At 40.2% G+C, this 18,129-nt stretch overlaps 1 protein-coding gene across 1 annotated transcript in view; it reads right to left on the reverse strand.

Moving 5' to 3' along the window:
* RALGAPA2 (Ral GTPase activating protein catalytic alpha subunit 2) overlaps positions 1 to 18,129 on the reverse strand; it is a 125,960-nt gene that overhangs the window by 26,536 nt on the left and 81,295 nt on the right. The window contains exons 35-37 of the mRNA XM_026039246.1: positions 16,065 to 16,220; positions 9,116 to 9,274; positions 4,799 to 4,926 (exon numbers count right to left, since the gene is read on the reverse strand). Coding sequence (XP_025895031.1) covers positions 4,799 to 4,926; positions 9,116 to 9,274; positions 16,065 to 16,220 — 443 coding nt within the window. The remainder of the gene's footprint in view (positions 1 to 4,798; positions 4,927 to 9,115; positions 9,275 to 16,064; positions 16,221 to 18,129) is intronic.

The raw sequence follows: 18,129 nt of genomic DNA on the forward strand, positions 1-18,129 counted from the left end.
AGAAAGAAAGAAAGAAAGAAAGAAAGAAAGAAAGAAAGAAAGAAAGAAAGAAAGAAAGAAAGAAAGAAAGAAAGAAAGAAAGAAAGAAAGAAAGATAAAGAAAGATAAAGAAGAAGCATGTGCTTATTTCTTATAAAACACCAACAGGAACTACCTATTTCCCCATTCTCAGGAAGACAGATGTAGCTTATGTGCTTAAGAAAATAATTTAAAGACTATGAAATGAACCAAGAATACTCTGACTCCCAAGGCATTCTCTTTATAGACTTGCATTACTCTTAAAGACAGTATCGACCACAGGCAACCTCTGCTTTAACTGGCCTCATTAAAAGGAACTTTAGTTTCAACACAGACGATTATTTCAGTCTGACAGACTAGCTGCTCCTTCCTTCTCCCGACAAATAAATGGGTGGCTGGAATACACTGAGAGAGCTGCCTAAGAACATACATTCTTATAAAACAATTTTAGCAAGTTTTAAATGATGCTTGTGTTTTTACATAACTTCAGCAATTATTTTTAACATTTTTCTGTTTTTTATCTAATTTTAACCTTATTTATTACGATAAAATATACAACCATATTTCAAAGAAAAACTACTGTCCAAAAAAGCAGAACGGGGAGGCTTCCTCTGGAAACACGTTACCTAGTGCTCAACACTTAAGCTCTGCAAGAGCAGCAAGGTCTGCAGCTGCTCAGCCTCAGCACTTCAGTGCACCAAGAATGAATGCACTTCTGGGAAAAAGAAAAAAAAAAAGGGATTATTTTAATGATATACTAATGTCTAACCATCTACCAACACACAAATGCTATTGCCCTGGCAGAAAACACTGAGTTTTAAGGGGAGAACTTGACCTGCTCAGTGCTTGCTGGGTGCAGTGCTATCACACCCCAATTCGCTTCTACAAGGAAACTTGAAGGCAGAAGGGCTTTAGACTAAAGTTTAAATGAGTTACTTGTTAGTGCATACTCTCCTTGTCCCACTGAAAGCCTTAAACCAGAAACAATTACATGAACACAAAAAGGAGATTCAAAAAATAATCCTTCATGCTCTGCCATAGTTACCTTCTTATTTTTCAAAATCATTTCCAAAAAGAAAAAAAAATGTATTTGGGTACAACAGTGGAATTTGTGTCATGATGACCAAATGATTACAGTGCAAACTGCAGATTCTCCGGTGGCTCCGCAGGCTTCTGGTCCCCATGGTAACTAAAGCTCAGATATTGTCCTCCACTCAGCTGGAGCACTGAGAGTTGGGAGGCTTTTGTGCCAGCGGAGATTTCTTCCCCAACCTTCTAGCAACAGACCCTACTGCTTCCTCCTGACTCTTTCCTAATTGAGATGCAAATTAATCTCTGTGGCTGATTACACTTCCCTTAAAGCCACTGACAAGTGCAGCTGTAACCAGAGTTTACAGACTTTCCAACAAGTGACTTCAGCTGTCACTATTTGCATGCGGCTGCCAGAGCTCAGCAGCCCTCTGCGCGGGGGATGCAGATCACTTCCCTTCAGGCACCGCCAACATTTATTCACTTCCCATCCTTAAATAGGAAGGTTCAAACAAGAGCTCTGCCATGTGCAATATGCCCTGGTTAAACTGTCCTGATAAATGTTTTACACTGCCAGCTCCAGTGGCAAGAAAGTGAAGGGGAAATGGGAACATTTTCTTTTATTTTTAAGCTTCCGCCATCACTTAATAAACCAATCCCTCAAGTCTCCTTTCACATGGAGCCCTTGATTTTGCTCAGATTAGTCAATATTTTATTACTATCAAACAATTTACAACCAAGGAGAGTGTTTAAGACCTGACCTAAGCAGCCATGGAGCAATCTGCACTGCTGTCCCCGCAGTTATTCTCTGCAATTACCAATTACCGATTTCTAACCACACTTGAATCAAGAACCTTTCTAACTATTAACTCTTCCTAGGAATGTCTGCTCTACAATGAAAACTGGAAGATAACTCCTCAGCTCTGCCTTAACAGGCTATCAAAACTTTCCTGCATTCACCCAAACTGCAAAGTTATGTTACCTATATATAAAATACATGATGCTTTGCATATGTTTTGCAATAYGCAAAAAACATCACTATTTACCACAAATATTGCTTTTTACTTCTCTTTTCCATTGACATTTTCAAGTTATTCACCTTTCTTTCAGTGACTTTATAATTCTTAAAGCTGATTCTTGGTCCATTAGCTCCAGCCACTACAGCCCGTTGATCTTTCGCACCCTCTTCCTTTCACCCCCCGAGTTTAATCTGATTTTTATCATCATCTTCATCGTCTTCCAATTTTATCATCTACAAATAAAACGCTATAGTGTCCTAAGAAAAGCCTTTTTATAAAATCCTAAGCAACTGAAGGGTCCGCCTCAGCAAAATGAGCCATGTGAGTGCCCGTGTGTCAATCCTAGTAAAAGCACATATATTAAGCCAGCTTAAAGCTTTATAGAGCCTCTTGGCCCTCACACACTGCTGTTTGCTGCTGCACTTGAGAAGCTGGACGAGGGGCTGCGTGCAGCCCGTGGCCCTCACGCTTACATGGTGTTAGCTCAGCATTTTCCTTATCATTTTCCTCTCCCACTTGACGAAATTATTGAACCTGTTTTCATTACTTCTAAATTGCTGGGCTGGCTGTTCTCCTGGTTGCTTCTTCGTAGTTACAACAGGGAAGCCCTGAGAGCGAGAGGGTCCRTGGAGCCTGCACACAGCGGGAAGAGCCGCAAAGCAGCACCACCATCTGGGACACGTTCAAACGCTGCCCTCCAAAATCCTCAGCACAGACAACAAGGAGATGTTACCTACTTGTAACTGTGAAAGAAAGTCACCCTTAGACCGCTATGGGGTTAGGAAWGCCCAAATGAGAGTATGGGAGTTACAGAAGGATTTCTGCCTTGTTCACAGTTATAACATATGTGTCTGTTTTGAAGACATTTTCCCATCCTGTTATATCTCAGTCCTTCTCTCCCAGGAGCTTCTGAGCTGTAATCCATTGTAATATTTTCGATACACATGCAACCATAAGCATAAATTCAATTTTCCACTTCATTTACTTTTTTTTTTTTTTTTTTTTTTTTTTTATATCTTTGTGCCTTTGCTATAGAAGGCGCTCAATTACCTATAATAAAATTTACATATAGCTTTCTCATCCACCCGAGGTTATCCTGACGGGTTCTCCCAATGGGATCTCCAAACATCAAGCCACCATCTTTCAGTCTCCGAAGTCTCTCAATCGACAGTCACTTTCCATTTGTCATACAGAGAAGCAGCCTTTGACGAGCGACAGAAACCGCTGCTGCAAACACACAGGGAGGTGCCAGGGAGGAAGCTGCAAATTCAGGGACAACTACTCACTRAAGCACATACTGGGAAGCCACGTGTGCCATCACATGTGTGCCCCTCGTGTCTCACTACAGGATAAATAAGGGCCATTTAAGGACCTAGAAAGAGACCCAACTAGAAAGCTGAAGCACAGGCTGGTGGAAAATACTGACTCAGAAAATGTGAAGATGAACAGGAGCTGAAAAGCTGAGGACTCCTACAGGGAGTTGGTTGATGAGGTAACAGTAMGGGGCAGCAGCCTTCTTATAACCTCCGTTGCTAGCAGTAATTCTACTGCACTAGTTTTGTTACACGCACATTAATCCATTGGCTTATATATTCAAAATTGCACATTAAAAAAATTAGTAATTAGATTTCTGTCATTAAACGAAAGTGAAAAACCTGGCATGCTTTAAATAGCKGTTAGGCACTGCCATAATTTTGCATTCGACTGCTTATGCAACAACCATAGACTGATTTTGCTCTAAAATGAGTAAACAATGAAGCTAATAAAATATTAATTAACTACAATGCTACTCTTGATTTCTGAGGATATTTGCCAAGTATGTTAGATGAAACAAACTCTTTAAAAAAGTATTTGTAAAGTATTAAGGGTATTAAAATTGCATCTCAAGCTAATTTACCTACGTTCCTTCAAAGACCAAAACATTCAATTTCCAAACTCTTTCTCACATGATCAGAAAAATCATTATATGAAAAGCATTCAAAGAACGTGAAGTGCAATGAGTTTTGCTCCTGCCATGTGATTAACAAAATGTGCTGCAAAACGCTCCTAGTGCAATTCTATGTGAGAAAAGACTCCCCAAAAGTCAGGCAGCAAATGATTTTATGTTCTTAGTCTGCATATCATGTAATAAGAAAAATTAATACCATGTGTTTGGTAGACAGAAGCATTCCATGTAGTTACCTTCCAGCAACTGGAAGAAAATAGGTTCTTAAAATCCTTAAATGCAGGCATGCTGGAATAGAAATTGAGCTAGGTAACTGAAACATCCAAATCACGGGTCAAACCCTGTCTCTGTTCCTAATGTACTAATGCATATTTTGTTAGTAAAGCCCCAATAAAGCCAGTGGAACTTCCCTGAAAAAGAAGGCGAGAATACAATTTGCTCTGTGTATTAGTCTAATATAGACTGTAGGTAACTACTTTATTGACATGACAGGAAACTGGAGATTATCACCACTTACAGTTCRAATAATAAATATTAAGCCCAAGCCTACCCTGAGCAAGATTCTCCCAAAYTGCTGGTGAGACCATTCTTCTGATGTTATGACCTTATTTTTAAAATCCTAGCTTATAGCTGGGTATGAATGATCTTAAAAACATGGAGCTTGACAGAAAGTTTTGACATTTATACACTAAAATTAAATCAAGAGAACTCTCACGAACACTTACCTCTAACAGAAGAGTATCAGGAATGAAAGACCCTATATCACATCTGTAGGAAGAAAGGATACAAGCTCTGGTACAGCGGGATGAGCGACTTCACAGCTCTGCTGGCATTGATGCATGTGGCACATACAAGGCTTGGCAGCAGCTTCGCAGTCACTATTGCTCCATCAAAGAGAGGACCGAAAAATGGCACCTGCAGAGCCCAGAATAAAAACACCACACACAAATTAAGGCCAACTGGAGATGCAAGATTTCTATATGTGTGTAAGGCCACTTTATAGAACACTCAACTCTGTGTATGTTAATTTACAATGTAATATTAACAAAATTCATCTATGGACTTGAAATTGATTTTCCATTTTGGGTAGACAGTAAAAGATGTTTTCTGTCTTGCATCTCACAGAGACCCTCATTCACTGGCTGAGCAACACAGCATYGGCAGGAGTTTCTGCAAGAAAGTGTTTGTATTAAATATTCCTCTATGAACTTCTTCCTTGGACATCGCTCCAGGAAAAAAAACCCTGAGCTGATCCAAGAAAATCACATCTATAGAAAGTAAAGATGGCAGAAAAATAAAAACTCTCCAAGTTAGCAGCAGGTAATGAATTGGGACAGATGCCAACAGGTCTAGTTCYAGTATATGAGGTACAATGTTAAAACTGTGTTACTTTAAGGTTTTCCTTCAGAGGAAATGATGATATGATGAAATTTCATGACCTATGGTTCTCCAGAAAAGTATCTGTGTCATGTAAAAAGCCCAAACATTTAATTAAAGTGAAAAACATCTGGAGTTACATACGTGTAACAGATCTTGCAATGTCAAAACAAGAAAAGCTTACATTAAAATGTATAGTAAATGTTATATTTACAAGTGGTCAAATATTTACAAGTACTCATTTTCCTAACACCAATTCAAAGTGGAACAAAAACCCCACACAGAAGCCGGCAGCCATTATCAATATTTAAGCTATGGATTTTTTTCTACCCGTACAGAGGCTTATCGCATAAATAAATACCCTCTATTATTCTTCTGCAACTGCTCATGGGTGACTGTGACAGTCATTCAATAAACGGACAAAGGGAATAATATAAATCCCTTGCATCTAGGGAATTCTTCTAATTAGAAGTGGCAATGAATTACAGGAGAAATTTGGTTTTAATATAACATCTGCAAGTGACAGCTGTCTTTTCACAGAGATTTTCTGTCATTCCTTCACTTAAATAATCACCAAAAMCCCCAAAATAGATCAGGGTAAAATCTTTCCATAGCGTGGGGGTGTTGTTAGGTTGTTTTCATGTTTAAACTATTCTTGGGTTCTTCTCATGAATTCTTGCTCATGTGGTAGTGCTCAGCACCGCTTCTCCTGCAATAGGGTGCATGCGTACATTTCAAAGGCTGCTATTYGGTAAATTTACCAAAAATCTCTCCCAACTGTCATCACTGACTCTTGTTTTAAAGTAAAAAGATTCATTATTGTTTTCTCGGCGGGCTTAACATTCATGCTCTGTTAAAACACACTTTTATCTACTGAAAAAAATCTTTCTAAACTAAAAAGGGGACTCAAAGGTCCAGCCCAGTCCGATCTTAACCAGGCTGCTGCCACGAGGCAGCAAAAGAAGGAGGGAAACAAAAAAAAACAATACAATAAAATGATGTTTATTATTTAGCTCATCTCCTCTGCACACGTTAAGTATGGGACTTTCAAAAGAAGGAAAGTACGAGTGCTTTTTGTCCCCCCCCACAAGACCRATTATTTCTAGAACTACATCCTAGGGATACGCTTGGCCACAAATTACGTATTTTTTCATACCTCAGAGGTAGCGCGTGCTGTCAGCTACCAAAAGAAAACAACACAGGATAGGAAGGAAGTGACCTCGTATGGAAGGGAATAATTTCTTCCTCTTATCAAAGCAAAACAAACATAATGCAAAGCCAGACAAATCCTTGCCCAAATCTGAGTTGGCGTTTCCAGTTGCAGGGGCTAAGGGAGCCGGACGAGCGCCCGGTGCCGGTGCCGCACGCGACGCTCGTGTCTCCCAGCACAGCCCCAATGCGCTCGGAATTACGGATTCCTCTCAGATGCTGCAGCCTGGCTGCAGGTCATGAAAGTCAAAGGAAGGCAGCGCAGCAAAGGCTTCCATCTGCACAGAGCTCGCTGCCCAGCGAGGCCATAAACCAACCACGGGCGAGCGGCGGCAGCCTCGGCTCAGAACTTTCTGTAAGTTGGTATTTGAGGTTAGACTTAAATAGGAATCAGTTACAAAAATATTAAAGAGGGAAAGGGAAAAGTCCTCTGCTTAACCACTCCGAATGTCAACACAAGTTACTCAGGAAGCAGAAATTAATATTCCCCCCCTGCAAACACCTGCTTCCTCACAATTTCCAAGAAGGAAAAAAAAATTATTTTTTTGCTGCAAACAGCAGAAGTAGGCAAGGTTAAATAAACCTTTGGAGCACAAAGGCTTCACTTCTATAGCAAGCAGCACTAGTTAAAAGACTGGGGAATGGGTAAATTATTGTACCAAATGGCTGAGAATTAATCTCTGATGACTAGCTGCAATCTAACGAGGCATCTGTGTCCCAGGGAACCCACAGCGTGTCCCTGGCGGTATGTGCAGTGTGTAGAGTCTGCTTGGCATTCTTTGTCCTCTTTTGCAGGCAGCTTTTCGTCTCATTGTTTAGAATATCCTCATGCATCTGTGACGCGTGGAATGCATTCATCCTAACAGACTTACTATTGTTTTCGCTCCGAAGCTTTGTTGAGCAAAGACTGCATCACGGTTCCTGATAATTATATTGCTTAATTAATCAAGACAAAAAAAATTTGCAAATCATTGCCTGGTTGCCAAGCAGGGAGATAAAAAATGAAAACAATACAAGCTGAGGCAATATAACAAAAGTAACAGCTATCTGATCAGAAATTCTTATATAATGAAGCTATTAATGCTAAATCGGTTAATGTTAACATTGCTCCAGGTGTCTCTACTTAGACGCAAACAAAAAGGCTAACATTATGTATATAAAAGGCCAAATGTTGCCATGGATTCTGTAACCTGATAGAGAGGACAGCCTTTTCATTTGATTAGGGAATGCAATTTAAATACCAGGGACTGAAGCCAAACAACAGACATTTCTCTCTGCAAGCCTCTTTCATTCACCCTGGGGTCAGTAGCTAGTGAACAAAAGGTCAGCCACACTTGCCCTGGAAATGTCTGGATTAATTTTATTACATTGTAATGGTTTGTACTTTAAATGCAAGGATAACACTAAATTTCCAGTTAGCTATTATTCCTTCAGCCTGTTGGGCACTTTTTGGCTAACATACACAACAGCATGGCTTTTTTTTCCCCCGATTGATTCATAGAATTTTTAWGCATCTTCATAAACTAAATGCAGGTTTTTCTGATGGAACTCTGAGGTTGAGATGCATTAAAGCTATTTGGTATTTTAAAGCCATTTTGTTTTACTAAAATTCCTGAGAAGTAAATTGCAGAGCTGAAAAATCAAGTTTAAAGACAAAAACAAAGGAAATTATTTCAATTTATTTTAAAAAAATCAGGTTTCTTATTGAAAGTGACTGCTGGCAAAATCTAACTGTTACTATATAACAACTAGATCTCAATATTCAAAAAGTATTCCGTCCAGTGATAAATATGTCAGATTCACACATTTTTCACAACTGGTCATCCTCCTAGAAAAATGCTTCTTTTGATATAAAAAAAAATTTATCACTTTGGTTACTTCCACAAAACATATTATATACACATTTTTGCACYTACAATGCCAGAGAAGCATTTATTAAGCTAGCCCTTCTATATACATACACATGAATAGACAAGTTGACATCCTACAATCAAAAAAAATCCATTATTTCCCCCAAAAGTCTAAAATGCAGTTACAAAACATTAACATCAAACTGCGTTGCTGTCAGGCTGTCCAGTGACTCCACCATTCCGGCGAGTCAGATTATCGTGAGGGTCTCAAAAACATGTGAGGTAATGCACAGTGCCATATGCACAACAGGAGCTAAGCCGTATGGGGTGAATTAATAGCAAATGAGGAACCTAAATCTTGATTATTTTGCATCGATTGGCTTACACTGGAAGTGGCAATCATTTTAAATATTGTTCACTGTACAATAACTTTGACTTTGGAAATACTTCCCTTCAGCAACAATATAACATGAATTGTTTTCTGTTCACGTGTAGGAATCAAGTCTTGGTGCTCAGTGTTCTTTTAAACTGAAATGGCTAAACTGTGTTTAGTATTTGTTGGATGCTAAAGCAGCTTTATTCGAGCAAAAAAAAAAAAAAAAAAAAAAAAACCTGTTGGTCACTTGAATAACACACATGACAGATCCAATAAAGCAGTCAAAACATACCTCTGGTTTCTTCATTATCTCTATGAAAAACATGTGATTCTTCATCGGATAAATAACAATTAAAACATCTCCAAAGTCTGTGGGTATAATGCCCCTGCGGTAGTTCCTGGTGTGCTCCGACCAGACGATGTGAACCTCATCATTTCCCAAGTGACGAAGCTGCAACGGCAAATTGGCTCTTTATTAATCAGAGTGATAACAACAGTTTATGAGGGGTCATGGCTTACAAATTGAATTACAATGCTCAATAGTAGAAATATTTCATTACGGAAAAAGTTAAAATATTGTTTTTCCCTGGTTGCTCATGAAAAGATCGGTTAAATAATTTGTTTCATTCAGAAGGCGTTGTTATCTGACGGCTTAATTAAGTAATTAGCAAATTACCCATTAGCACGTTATGTAGATGTACATTACCTATAATAATTTAAAGATGGCAATCTGAATTACCAGAGCAAAACATTAACCAACAGAACATCGCACTGTGGTTAAAATACCACAGCTGTCACAGAAATAAGAAATGTCCCAATTAAGGATGGTGGAGAAATTGCCACTATGAAGCTCTATTRCTCCATTTATCACAAAATGAGTATTTCCTTGTGTATTCAGAGTCTGGAAAGAATTTGTGTTTGAAAACTGAAACAGAATTCCTTGGAACAACGCAAGTCACAGCAGAAAGCAAAATATTTGGGGAATTACTTTTTTTAAGCAGAGTTGCATAAAACTAAGTCTCAATATGACTCACACAGAAAGCCCCGCTGCAGATCTGCATGTTTGCTGGGGTAGGGGGGAACTGGAGGTGATCTAACAGATGGCAGAAAGCATTTGAAGATGACGTACAAACGATGCACAACAGCTTCCACCGTAAGCCTTAAGGGTAAAATTTAACTCACAGTAAAAGTGCCAGCCCCAACCAAAGCGAATTTAAGTCCCACTTGAAAAATCATCATCTCCAACTTGGTGTTGGCTTCTTGAAAAATGTACACCATAGACATATCAAAGTAGCCATATCACACATCTGCTTTACTCATTATCCCCACAGAGGAGAAAAAAAATCACTAGATAAAAACAATTAAATAATCTCTGCAGGCCTTGTATTAGTCTGTACTGATCACAGAGTCTTCCCTCCAGGGGAATTCCAGAYAACACCTTTAAAACATTTCACCTCCACAAGACTGGATGACAAAGGGTACACAGGGTTACAATACAAACCACCACAGAAGAGCATGAGAACTCTCTTCTTTTTCATACCTATAAAAGAAAGTTTTAGTTCTGTCGGAAGCAAATATAAACATTTTCTGAGGTATTTTACTTAAAAAAAAAAAGAAAAAACATTAACAATGTTGCTCCTGAAGCTTCTTAGGTGCATACAAGTGAGTGTGCATTACTGTCCTCACATTCATCCATTTGTAATTGCTCTTGTATTTTTTTAATTACCCAGTGAAAATAAAAAAAACAAGAAAATATTGTCAATAATATCACATTGCAGATCAATACACACAAAACTAATTACTCATTCAGATGTATGACAGAATTCTGATTTCACTGCAATCAATGGCAAATGCCCTTGTTTCTGGTGCAGATTTGCATCTGAATTAAGGGATGCAGTGAGGCCACCACAGAAATGATCAAAAGTGAGATGCAAAGCCTGCTTTTTAAAAAATAAAACCAGTCTGGCTACAATACTTGGGGCACAACAGGTCACGCAAAGCGAGAATCGTGGCATTTGGCAAGGCTAGCCCAAAGGCAGCCAAAGCAGAGCTATAATTTACCAGAAAAGCCAAGTGAAACAAGGGCCCAGCTCAGACCAGCTGTATTCAGAGCAGGTCAGCAGCACTGCACCCATAAGTAGAACTCTGAATTTATGACATCCTATGTAGGCACCCACCTCATCGCTGAGTCAGGCGAGTTCTAGGCCAACCCATGAAAAACACCCAATGCCTGTATTTAACCATCTCTCGCTTAAGAAACTCAATGCATATGGAGACAGAATTCAGTAAGATGAGATTAAATGCTTGTTTTTGACAACAAACAATGACCAAGTGCTCAAACCTCGAAGTGCATTCTTAATCATTGCAGTTATAAGGTGTAAATTTAATCAAAAATATTTGCTCTGGAAAGATGCTGTCTCTAATAAAACATGGTATAACCACCTTATCAGTGACAACATGCCAACAGCCAGGTTCGTCACTCAYTCAGCACAAGTTACATGGTGGACTAAACACCTTGGAGGATATATGCAAGCAAGTCTTGGTTATGGGTACAAAGCAGCCAACACAATGCATACAGAGCAAGAGATTTATGCAATATTCTCTGTATAGTTAATGAGTGGGGAAAATATACTCGTGGAAATTGCAGAACAGCCAGAGAAGAAAACTCTTCTCCTCAAGCAAGTTGAGAGGGGATCTGATTAATATGTATAAGTACCTGAAAGGGGAATGTAGGGAGGATGGGGCCAAGCTCTTCTCAGCGGTGGCCAGTGATAGGACAAGGGGAAATGGGTATAAGTTGAAACACAGGCAGTTCCATCTCCATGTGAGGAAGAATTGCTTTACTGTGAGGGTGACAGAGCCCTGGCACAGGCTGCCCAGGGAGGCTGTGGAGGCTCCTTCTCYGGAGATCTTCCAAAATCGCCTGGATGCCGCCCTGTGCCCCGTGCTCTGGGTGTCCCTGCTGGAGCAGGGGGTTAGACTAGATAATCTCTAGAAGTCCCTTCCAACCCCAAGCATTCTGTGATGCTGTGAAAACATTACAAAAAGCAATGAGGCAGCTCCAGGCAAGTGCAGGAGCTGATGYGCGGCGCTCCCCGCACGCCTCCCGTCCCGCACAGCGCATCCCAGACGCGGGACGACAGCCGATGTGGCCGATCTGGGCTCCCGCCTGCCTCCCTGCGCGTGGACCGCTGGAGCAACCCCCCACCGTCACCGCAGGAAGGCCGCGGGGGTGTCGCGGCGCGCGCTGCCGCTCGCCTGAGGCCCGCGCGCTCGCGGGGCTGCCGGCTGCCTGCCGCGGCCCACACCTAATAGCCTGACCTCCTTTCCCCGCTAATTGCATTAGGCAGCCAGCTGGCTCCAGAAGGGAGTCGTCTGTTTTACGGAAGAATTCCTGCTTTCGGGCAGGCCTGGCTGCTACTTTGCCTAAGTAACAGCGAGGCCTGACATGGCCATTGTGGGCCTGACAGTGCGGCCATCCTCGAATCCTGGTTTTATTTGTAAATTAAGCGAGAAACTTCCTGCCAGAGCCGCGCTGCCTGGAGACTGATAATGTGCGCCTTTCATTCCCTTTCACTCTTACTGTATCACTGCCAATTTGTTTTTCTGCTGCTCGCCAGCCTTAGGCTATAAAAGCCTTGTAAGACATAAGTGCAATTATAGTCCTGGAGTCAAATGAATTGGACAAATCCAATAGCACAGCCCTGGCCCCACTCGGCAACCCCCTACAGCAGTTAGATTAGCCGCTAAAAATCAAATCTAGCTCCAGCTAACAAATTTCGGCGGTGAAGGAGCAAGAGTTCAGGATGGGGTTGCAACCAGATTTCTGAATTTAAAAAGTTCTGCTCGGACAATGGCAGAAGATGGAATAAATCACTTAAAAACCYCCACAGCTCATTTTTAAACAGTTAGGGACAATTTAGCCGGAACAAGGCAGGGGAGTGGAGAATGCTGTTACTATGATTGATTTTCATTTTTGCTACAAGACATCCAGATAAAGAGAGTTGAGAACTAATGATGCTGATTCCTACAGCAGCAAAAATATCAGCTGAACTGTGAATATTTCACCAGAACACATTTATTTTTATTTTTATCTTTAGGAGAGCCAAGACTTACTTGGAGATTCTTTTCTTTGAATGAGCAACATAATATGCCAGCATCTAAAGGAAGACAAACTACCAATTACAACTGCAGCGTGCAAAAACAAATGGGCCAAACTGAGCCTCAGTGGAAGAGCACTTATCGTGGGGAAATTTATACCAGAAATAAATTTATCCTCCTGTGTTCCGTAAAAGTAAGGAACCATAACAACATATTTAAGGAGAATTACTGCATCTGCTTAATTCCACAGCCTGCAGAATTTATGGCCTGCTGTACGGCTTCCTTGGCCAGCAGGTGGTAAGACCTTCTGTTCAGCTCTGGAGCTTGCTAGCCCAGCAAACTGGTATTGAATTCTTTTTGCCTGTCTGTTGACAAAATAAGCAGAGAAGAAGCCACAGAAATGAAACAGAGATTCCTCAGATAAAGGGCAGCTTAGATCACCATTTTTGACCGTCATATATTTTCACTGCAGCAAAAAAATGAAGTAGATGAGAGGTGACAACATAGCACYCTGCCTTCCCCTACATACTATTATGAAACAGAAGCATTACTGAAATGAGTAAATAGCAACTTTTTAATCACAGAAGACCCACATGTTGACACACCACTCCATAAATCTGAGATAAGAACTCAGGGCCACCATTCACCAACTTTTCTGCGAGCACATGGAACTATTAAAATACATTTATTAATGTAGAATGGCACGAAGGTCTGGGAAGCACCTTCAACCACCAGGTAAAACACAGTRCAAAATTCCACTTGAGAGGGACTCGGGTGTCGTATCCTTCAGTCCTTAACAAAAATGGGGGGGTAAGAGGGGGTACGTCCTCCTCCTGTTTAACACTACAAAGAAGTTGGGCACGTGCTTCTTTCTGAGCACTCGTGCCAGTTGTGGTCTGCACGAGGAAGGGTTGCCAAAGTCAGTGTGGGACTCGAGAGAGACGAGGAATTTTGATGCTGAAGTGCCAATGTATTTGTCTGCAAGCATATGGCCTGCTTGCAGCTAAGATTCAAAAGAGAATTTTCCAGAAATGGACACTTTAGCTCTTTAACAACTTGCAGTATATTTAGCACTGTCTTTAGGAATGTTTTAGATACGCATTCATGCCAAAATCACCAGCTTCAAAACATGGCCTCCTTTTGCCATCGTTATTACCAAAGAATTAAAAAACTACAGTGCTTTTGAAAAGCATCTAGGCTCCAGTCTCAGCTGTAATTTTGTACAGTTTCTTAAGAAATGTATGCTGATTTGTATAAAAATATATCCTAGCTTACAAAAGAGTTGTAAGCAAAATAAACAAAATTGTTCTGTACAGATGTGTAGAATAATGCATATTAAAAAGGAGCTCTGAAAGTTATCTGGCCCATCCACCAGTTAAAGCAGGGTCCCACTCGGGAAATACATTAGGTGCCTCTGAGCCTTGCCATTCYTTATAGGAATACAGTGCAATTCCTGCACCACTCCCATTCCAGTAGCAGATCTTCCTAAGTTTTAATCCAATTAATTTGTGGTATTTTCTGTGGATAATACATGCTGGAACTGGCCTTGTTTCCTAGCCCTCCGGGACTTGGAAATTGCCAGTTATTAAATGTTTATGCTTTTTGTTTCTTAAGCCATCTACATTTCCTAAAGGCTAAAGCAAATTTAGGAAGCACAATTAAATACAATAAATATAGGCTCTCTCAATGGCTATATTAATCACTAACATGGGTAGGCTGAACAAAAGAGACTGTTCGCAAACAAAATCCAGTTTTATTTTCTCCAAGCTCTCTGTCAGACTGTGTTCCTTCCATTCTCAGCTAGCTGCTATATCCCTGCCTGGGAAAGCAGGACAGCAGTACTCAGACGAGCAAGTCTGCCGAGCAAGGAAGGGAATATTCTGTTCTCCATATGGCTGTGGAATAGGGTAAGAATCAATGGGCTTAAACTGAACTCAAATAAACAAAAGAAGAAATTTGCTCATAGTACAAGGAGTGAAGCATTGGAGTATATTGCCTAGAGAAACTGTAAAGCATTCATAACTGGAATTTTTAACTAGAAGCCTGACAAATGTCTGCCAGGAACAACAGAAGCACAGACAAACCTACCTGGCTCAGTACAGCGTGGACTGCAGAGCCTTCAGTGGGCAGCACAGCCTTATTTCTCTGCCTTAAGGTGTTCAGATTACACTCTGCCACTCTTGGGTAAAGAGTGGAAATGAGCAAATATGTAGATAATGAGTTGCATGTGTACAGAGAAATATAATTCTGTTAATACACTTTTTTTCCCCTATGACAGATAGCACAAGGGAAAAAAGGAGTTTAGCTTTATTACTAAAAGGCTGGAAAAGTTCTCCAGACAGGTAATCAGGAATTCCACCCTTTAAGTTCTAAGAAAAACCTCTTAAAAAAAAAATAATGGGACAATAAATAAAAATATCTGGCAATATATATGCACATACTTTTCAGAGCACCACTGTATCACGTAGCAGACTGGATGGCTGTGGTAGCATTATTCATGCATATTAACAACACACACAGGACAAGTTGCCAATCCTAATTAAAAAGGCAAGGATTTGGTACGCACCTAAAATCTTCTTTGACTGTAAAACAGTAGCTGGCAAGCACCATAATCTCTTATTAGGGAAGACAAATGATTAAGTAGTGTAACCAACATTTTGGGCTGGGTTCTGACCATCTTTGAAGCAGACTCTGTTTTTCAGAATTGTGACTAACTGGATAAGAGTTTTAAACATCAGCTGGCTGCTTCGTGGTACTATGCTTGTCACTTCTCTTTCCCTTCCCTTTTTTTCTCTATCCTCCAGACAATTCGTCTGTTACGTTTTATCATGCTGCATTTGTTTTGTTGTTGTTGTACCAAACTACAACAGTTTTGSCAGGCAGACAACATCCAAATGAAATTATTGCTAATATTATTACTAATGGTGGTATTTGAGGCTACCATGGCAATGTTAATCGTATTCTAGAATCCAGAATTTAGAAGCCAATTAATTCAGATAATCTAGCAGCAGAGCTCCATGTGCCACAGAGCAAAGAYGGCCTGTTAGGATCATTTGGTACATTCTCTTTTCAGTTTAAGCTTTAATCTAAGCATGTGAGGGTTACAAAAATTACTTGGAAATACCCAGCAAGTGATTTACCTTTTTGGTCAGTGAATCATCTGAATCTGATGGCATTCTCGTAGACACATGAAAAATGATTTCCACTGTAGAGGTAGCATAATATGGTGCTGTTTGTCCTGTGCTGCCATTACGTTGCAGGCCGCCCATAAAGCCACCGTGTGTTGAAAGATCAACCTAATGGATTAAAAGGTGTAATTAAAAGAAATTATTTCCGTATTTATTTATGCATCAAGGCTTTGACTGTGAAGTTACTACTGAGGAGTTCTGTAATCCTCAGAGGAGTCTTCCTATATACAGTTTTTGTGCAAAGAAGAAATATATGGAGAAAATATAAACAAAAACTGCAGAAGAGATTGAAAATTTATACAGAAAGAAAAACATCGAAGGAATCATGCGAAAATATTGAGAAGAAATGCCTCTCAGAAGAACCTGTGTCTAAAAGTTGATCCTTTTTCCCAACTATCTCAGCCTAACTTGAGATACAACCTCTCCCTGAAAATCTGCTTCACTTCTATCAATAGATACAGCAAATGAAACAGAGCTACCACGTATTTTCAAAAAATAAATGTCCACGTCTCAACAATGCAAAGAAAAGAAATTGCCCTGTCCTCTGCATAAGTTCGGTAGTTGGGTTTGTGGTTTGACCACATGAAAAGGTAAAAGCATTCAGTATGGCAACTGAATATTTGCCTCCTACAGCTTCTAGCATCCAGAAAGCAGAAACATCAACTGTAGCATCCTTGTCCATCAGAACAGGAAGGATATGCAACGATACTGACAAATTCTATTATGGGGGACTGTATTTTGTGCATGCCAAGCTAGTGACAGCAAACAAGTGAATGAGGAACACCACAGTGCCTATCTTCCCACATATCTTTCCTATCTACGCGTGTTATCAGGCAGGTGCCTGATGCTTGCATAAGATGGTACTGGAAAGTATTACTTCCAACAGGTGATAGGCACTTAAAAAAAAAAAGGAAGAAAAAGAAGCAAAACACAATAAAACAAAATCTCCAACAAAAAATAACTCTCAAATTAAAATTTAACTACTTCACACTGCTTGGCTACTGCTTGGTGAACAAATGGTCTAATGCCCTTCTAGACAGGGGATTTTCAAAACCTGACTCACAGTTTCYTGCTCAGATTAAAGATACACAGTTTCCACTACTTAAATGAACAGAAAAATGGAAAAGTTCTTCCTTCAGGCAGGAAGTATTGGGCAAACTCCTTTGTCWGGGGACAACTTGGTCATCACAGCAGTCTGATGAAAAACTCAACAAAAACATTCCAACTTTCTTCTTCCCTTGAAGACCAATGTTGGCTAGGAAAAAAACTGACCAAAAGGCAAAGGATCTTCAAAACTTAAGGAGAAAAAGTATGGGGGTGTATAAGATCAGCAATTGCTTCAGGGATACTGAGCTGTGAAAAGTAAAACAAGAATGTTGACTTGTTTAAAATCCTGTAGTTGTGGGACATCACTCAAAGGATTTGATTATAATTTTTCCCTTTCCACAGAAGAAAAGGCTAAATTACTCTTGATTTTTCAGAAATCAAGAAATCTATTCCAGAATTGTTTATGTCTGTGACTACAATCATCTCCTTTTCCACTACTGTCCTCTGTTGTAGGTGACTGTTCAAGAAGAAACCCAAAGTAAACCCCGACCTCTCCTGAAAAAACAAGAAAACCATCCTGGAAAACCAGGCCCAAGGCTGCCAGGAGGCAGGCAGGAACATTCTGGCCAAAAAAGCAGGAATGTGCTGCCTGGTAGCTGGCATGAGTGCCACTGGTCACAGTAGTTCACATGAGCTGCAATTTTGCCTTCCCTTTCCTAACAGAAACCTACCACAACCTACACCATGTACTTACAGGAAACAGGTGAAAAGCTGCAAAGTTTTGCTACCTGCTATTTGTAACACCCTGTATTGACAGTAATTGCTTTAGTAACAATCCAAAATTCCCAGGTTCTTTTTCACATTATCATGAAAAACAAAAATGCAGTTTCTTAACTAGAACACGGAAATCCTAATGGATTGCTCTGATGGCACAAGGTGAACTAAACTTGCTTTAAATGGCTTTCACCTT

Source organism: Nothoprocta perdicaria, unplaced genomic scaffold (assembly GCF_003342845.1).
Source record: "Nothoprocta perdicaria isolate Ctin4 unplaced genomic scaffold, notPer1 scaffold_224, whole genome shotgun sequence".
Lineage (NCBI taxonomy): Eukaryota > Metazoa > Chordata > Aves > Tinamiformes > Tinamidae > Nothoprocta > Nothoprocta perdicaria.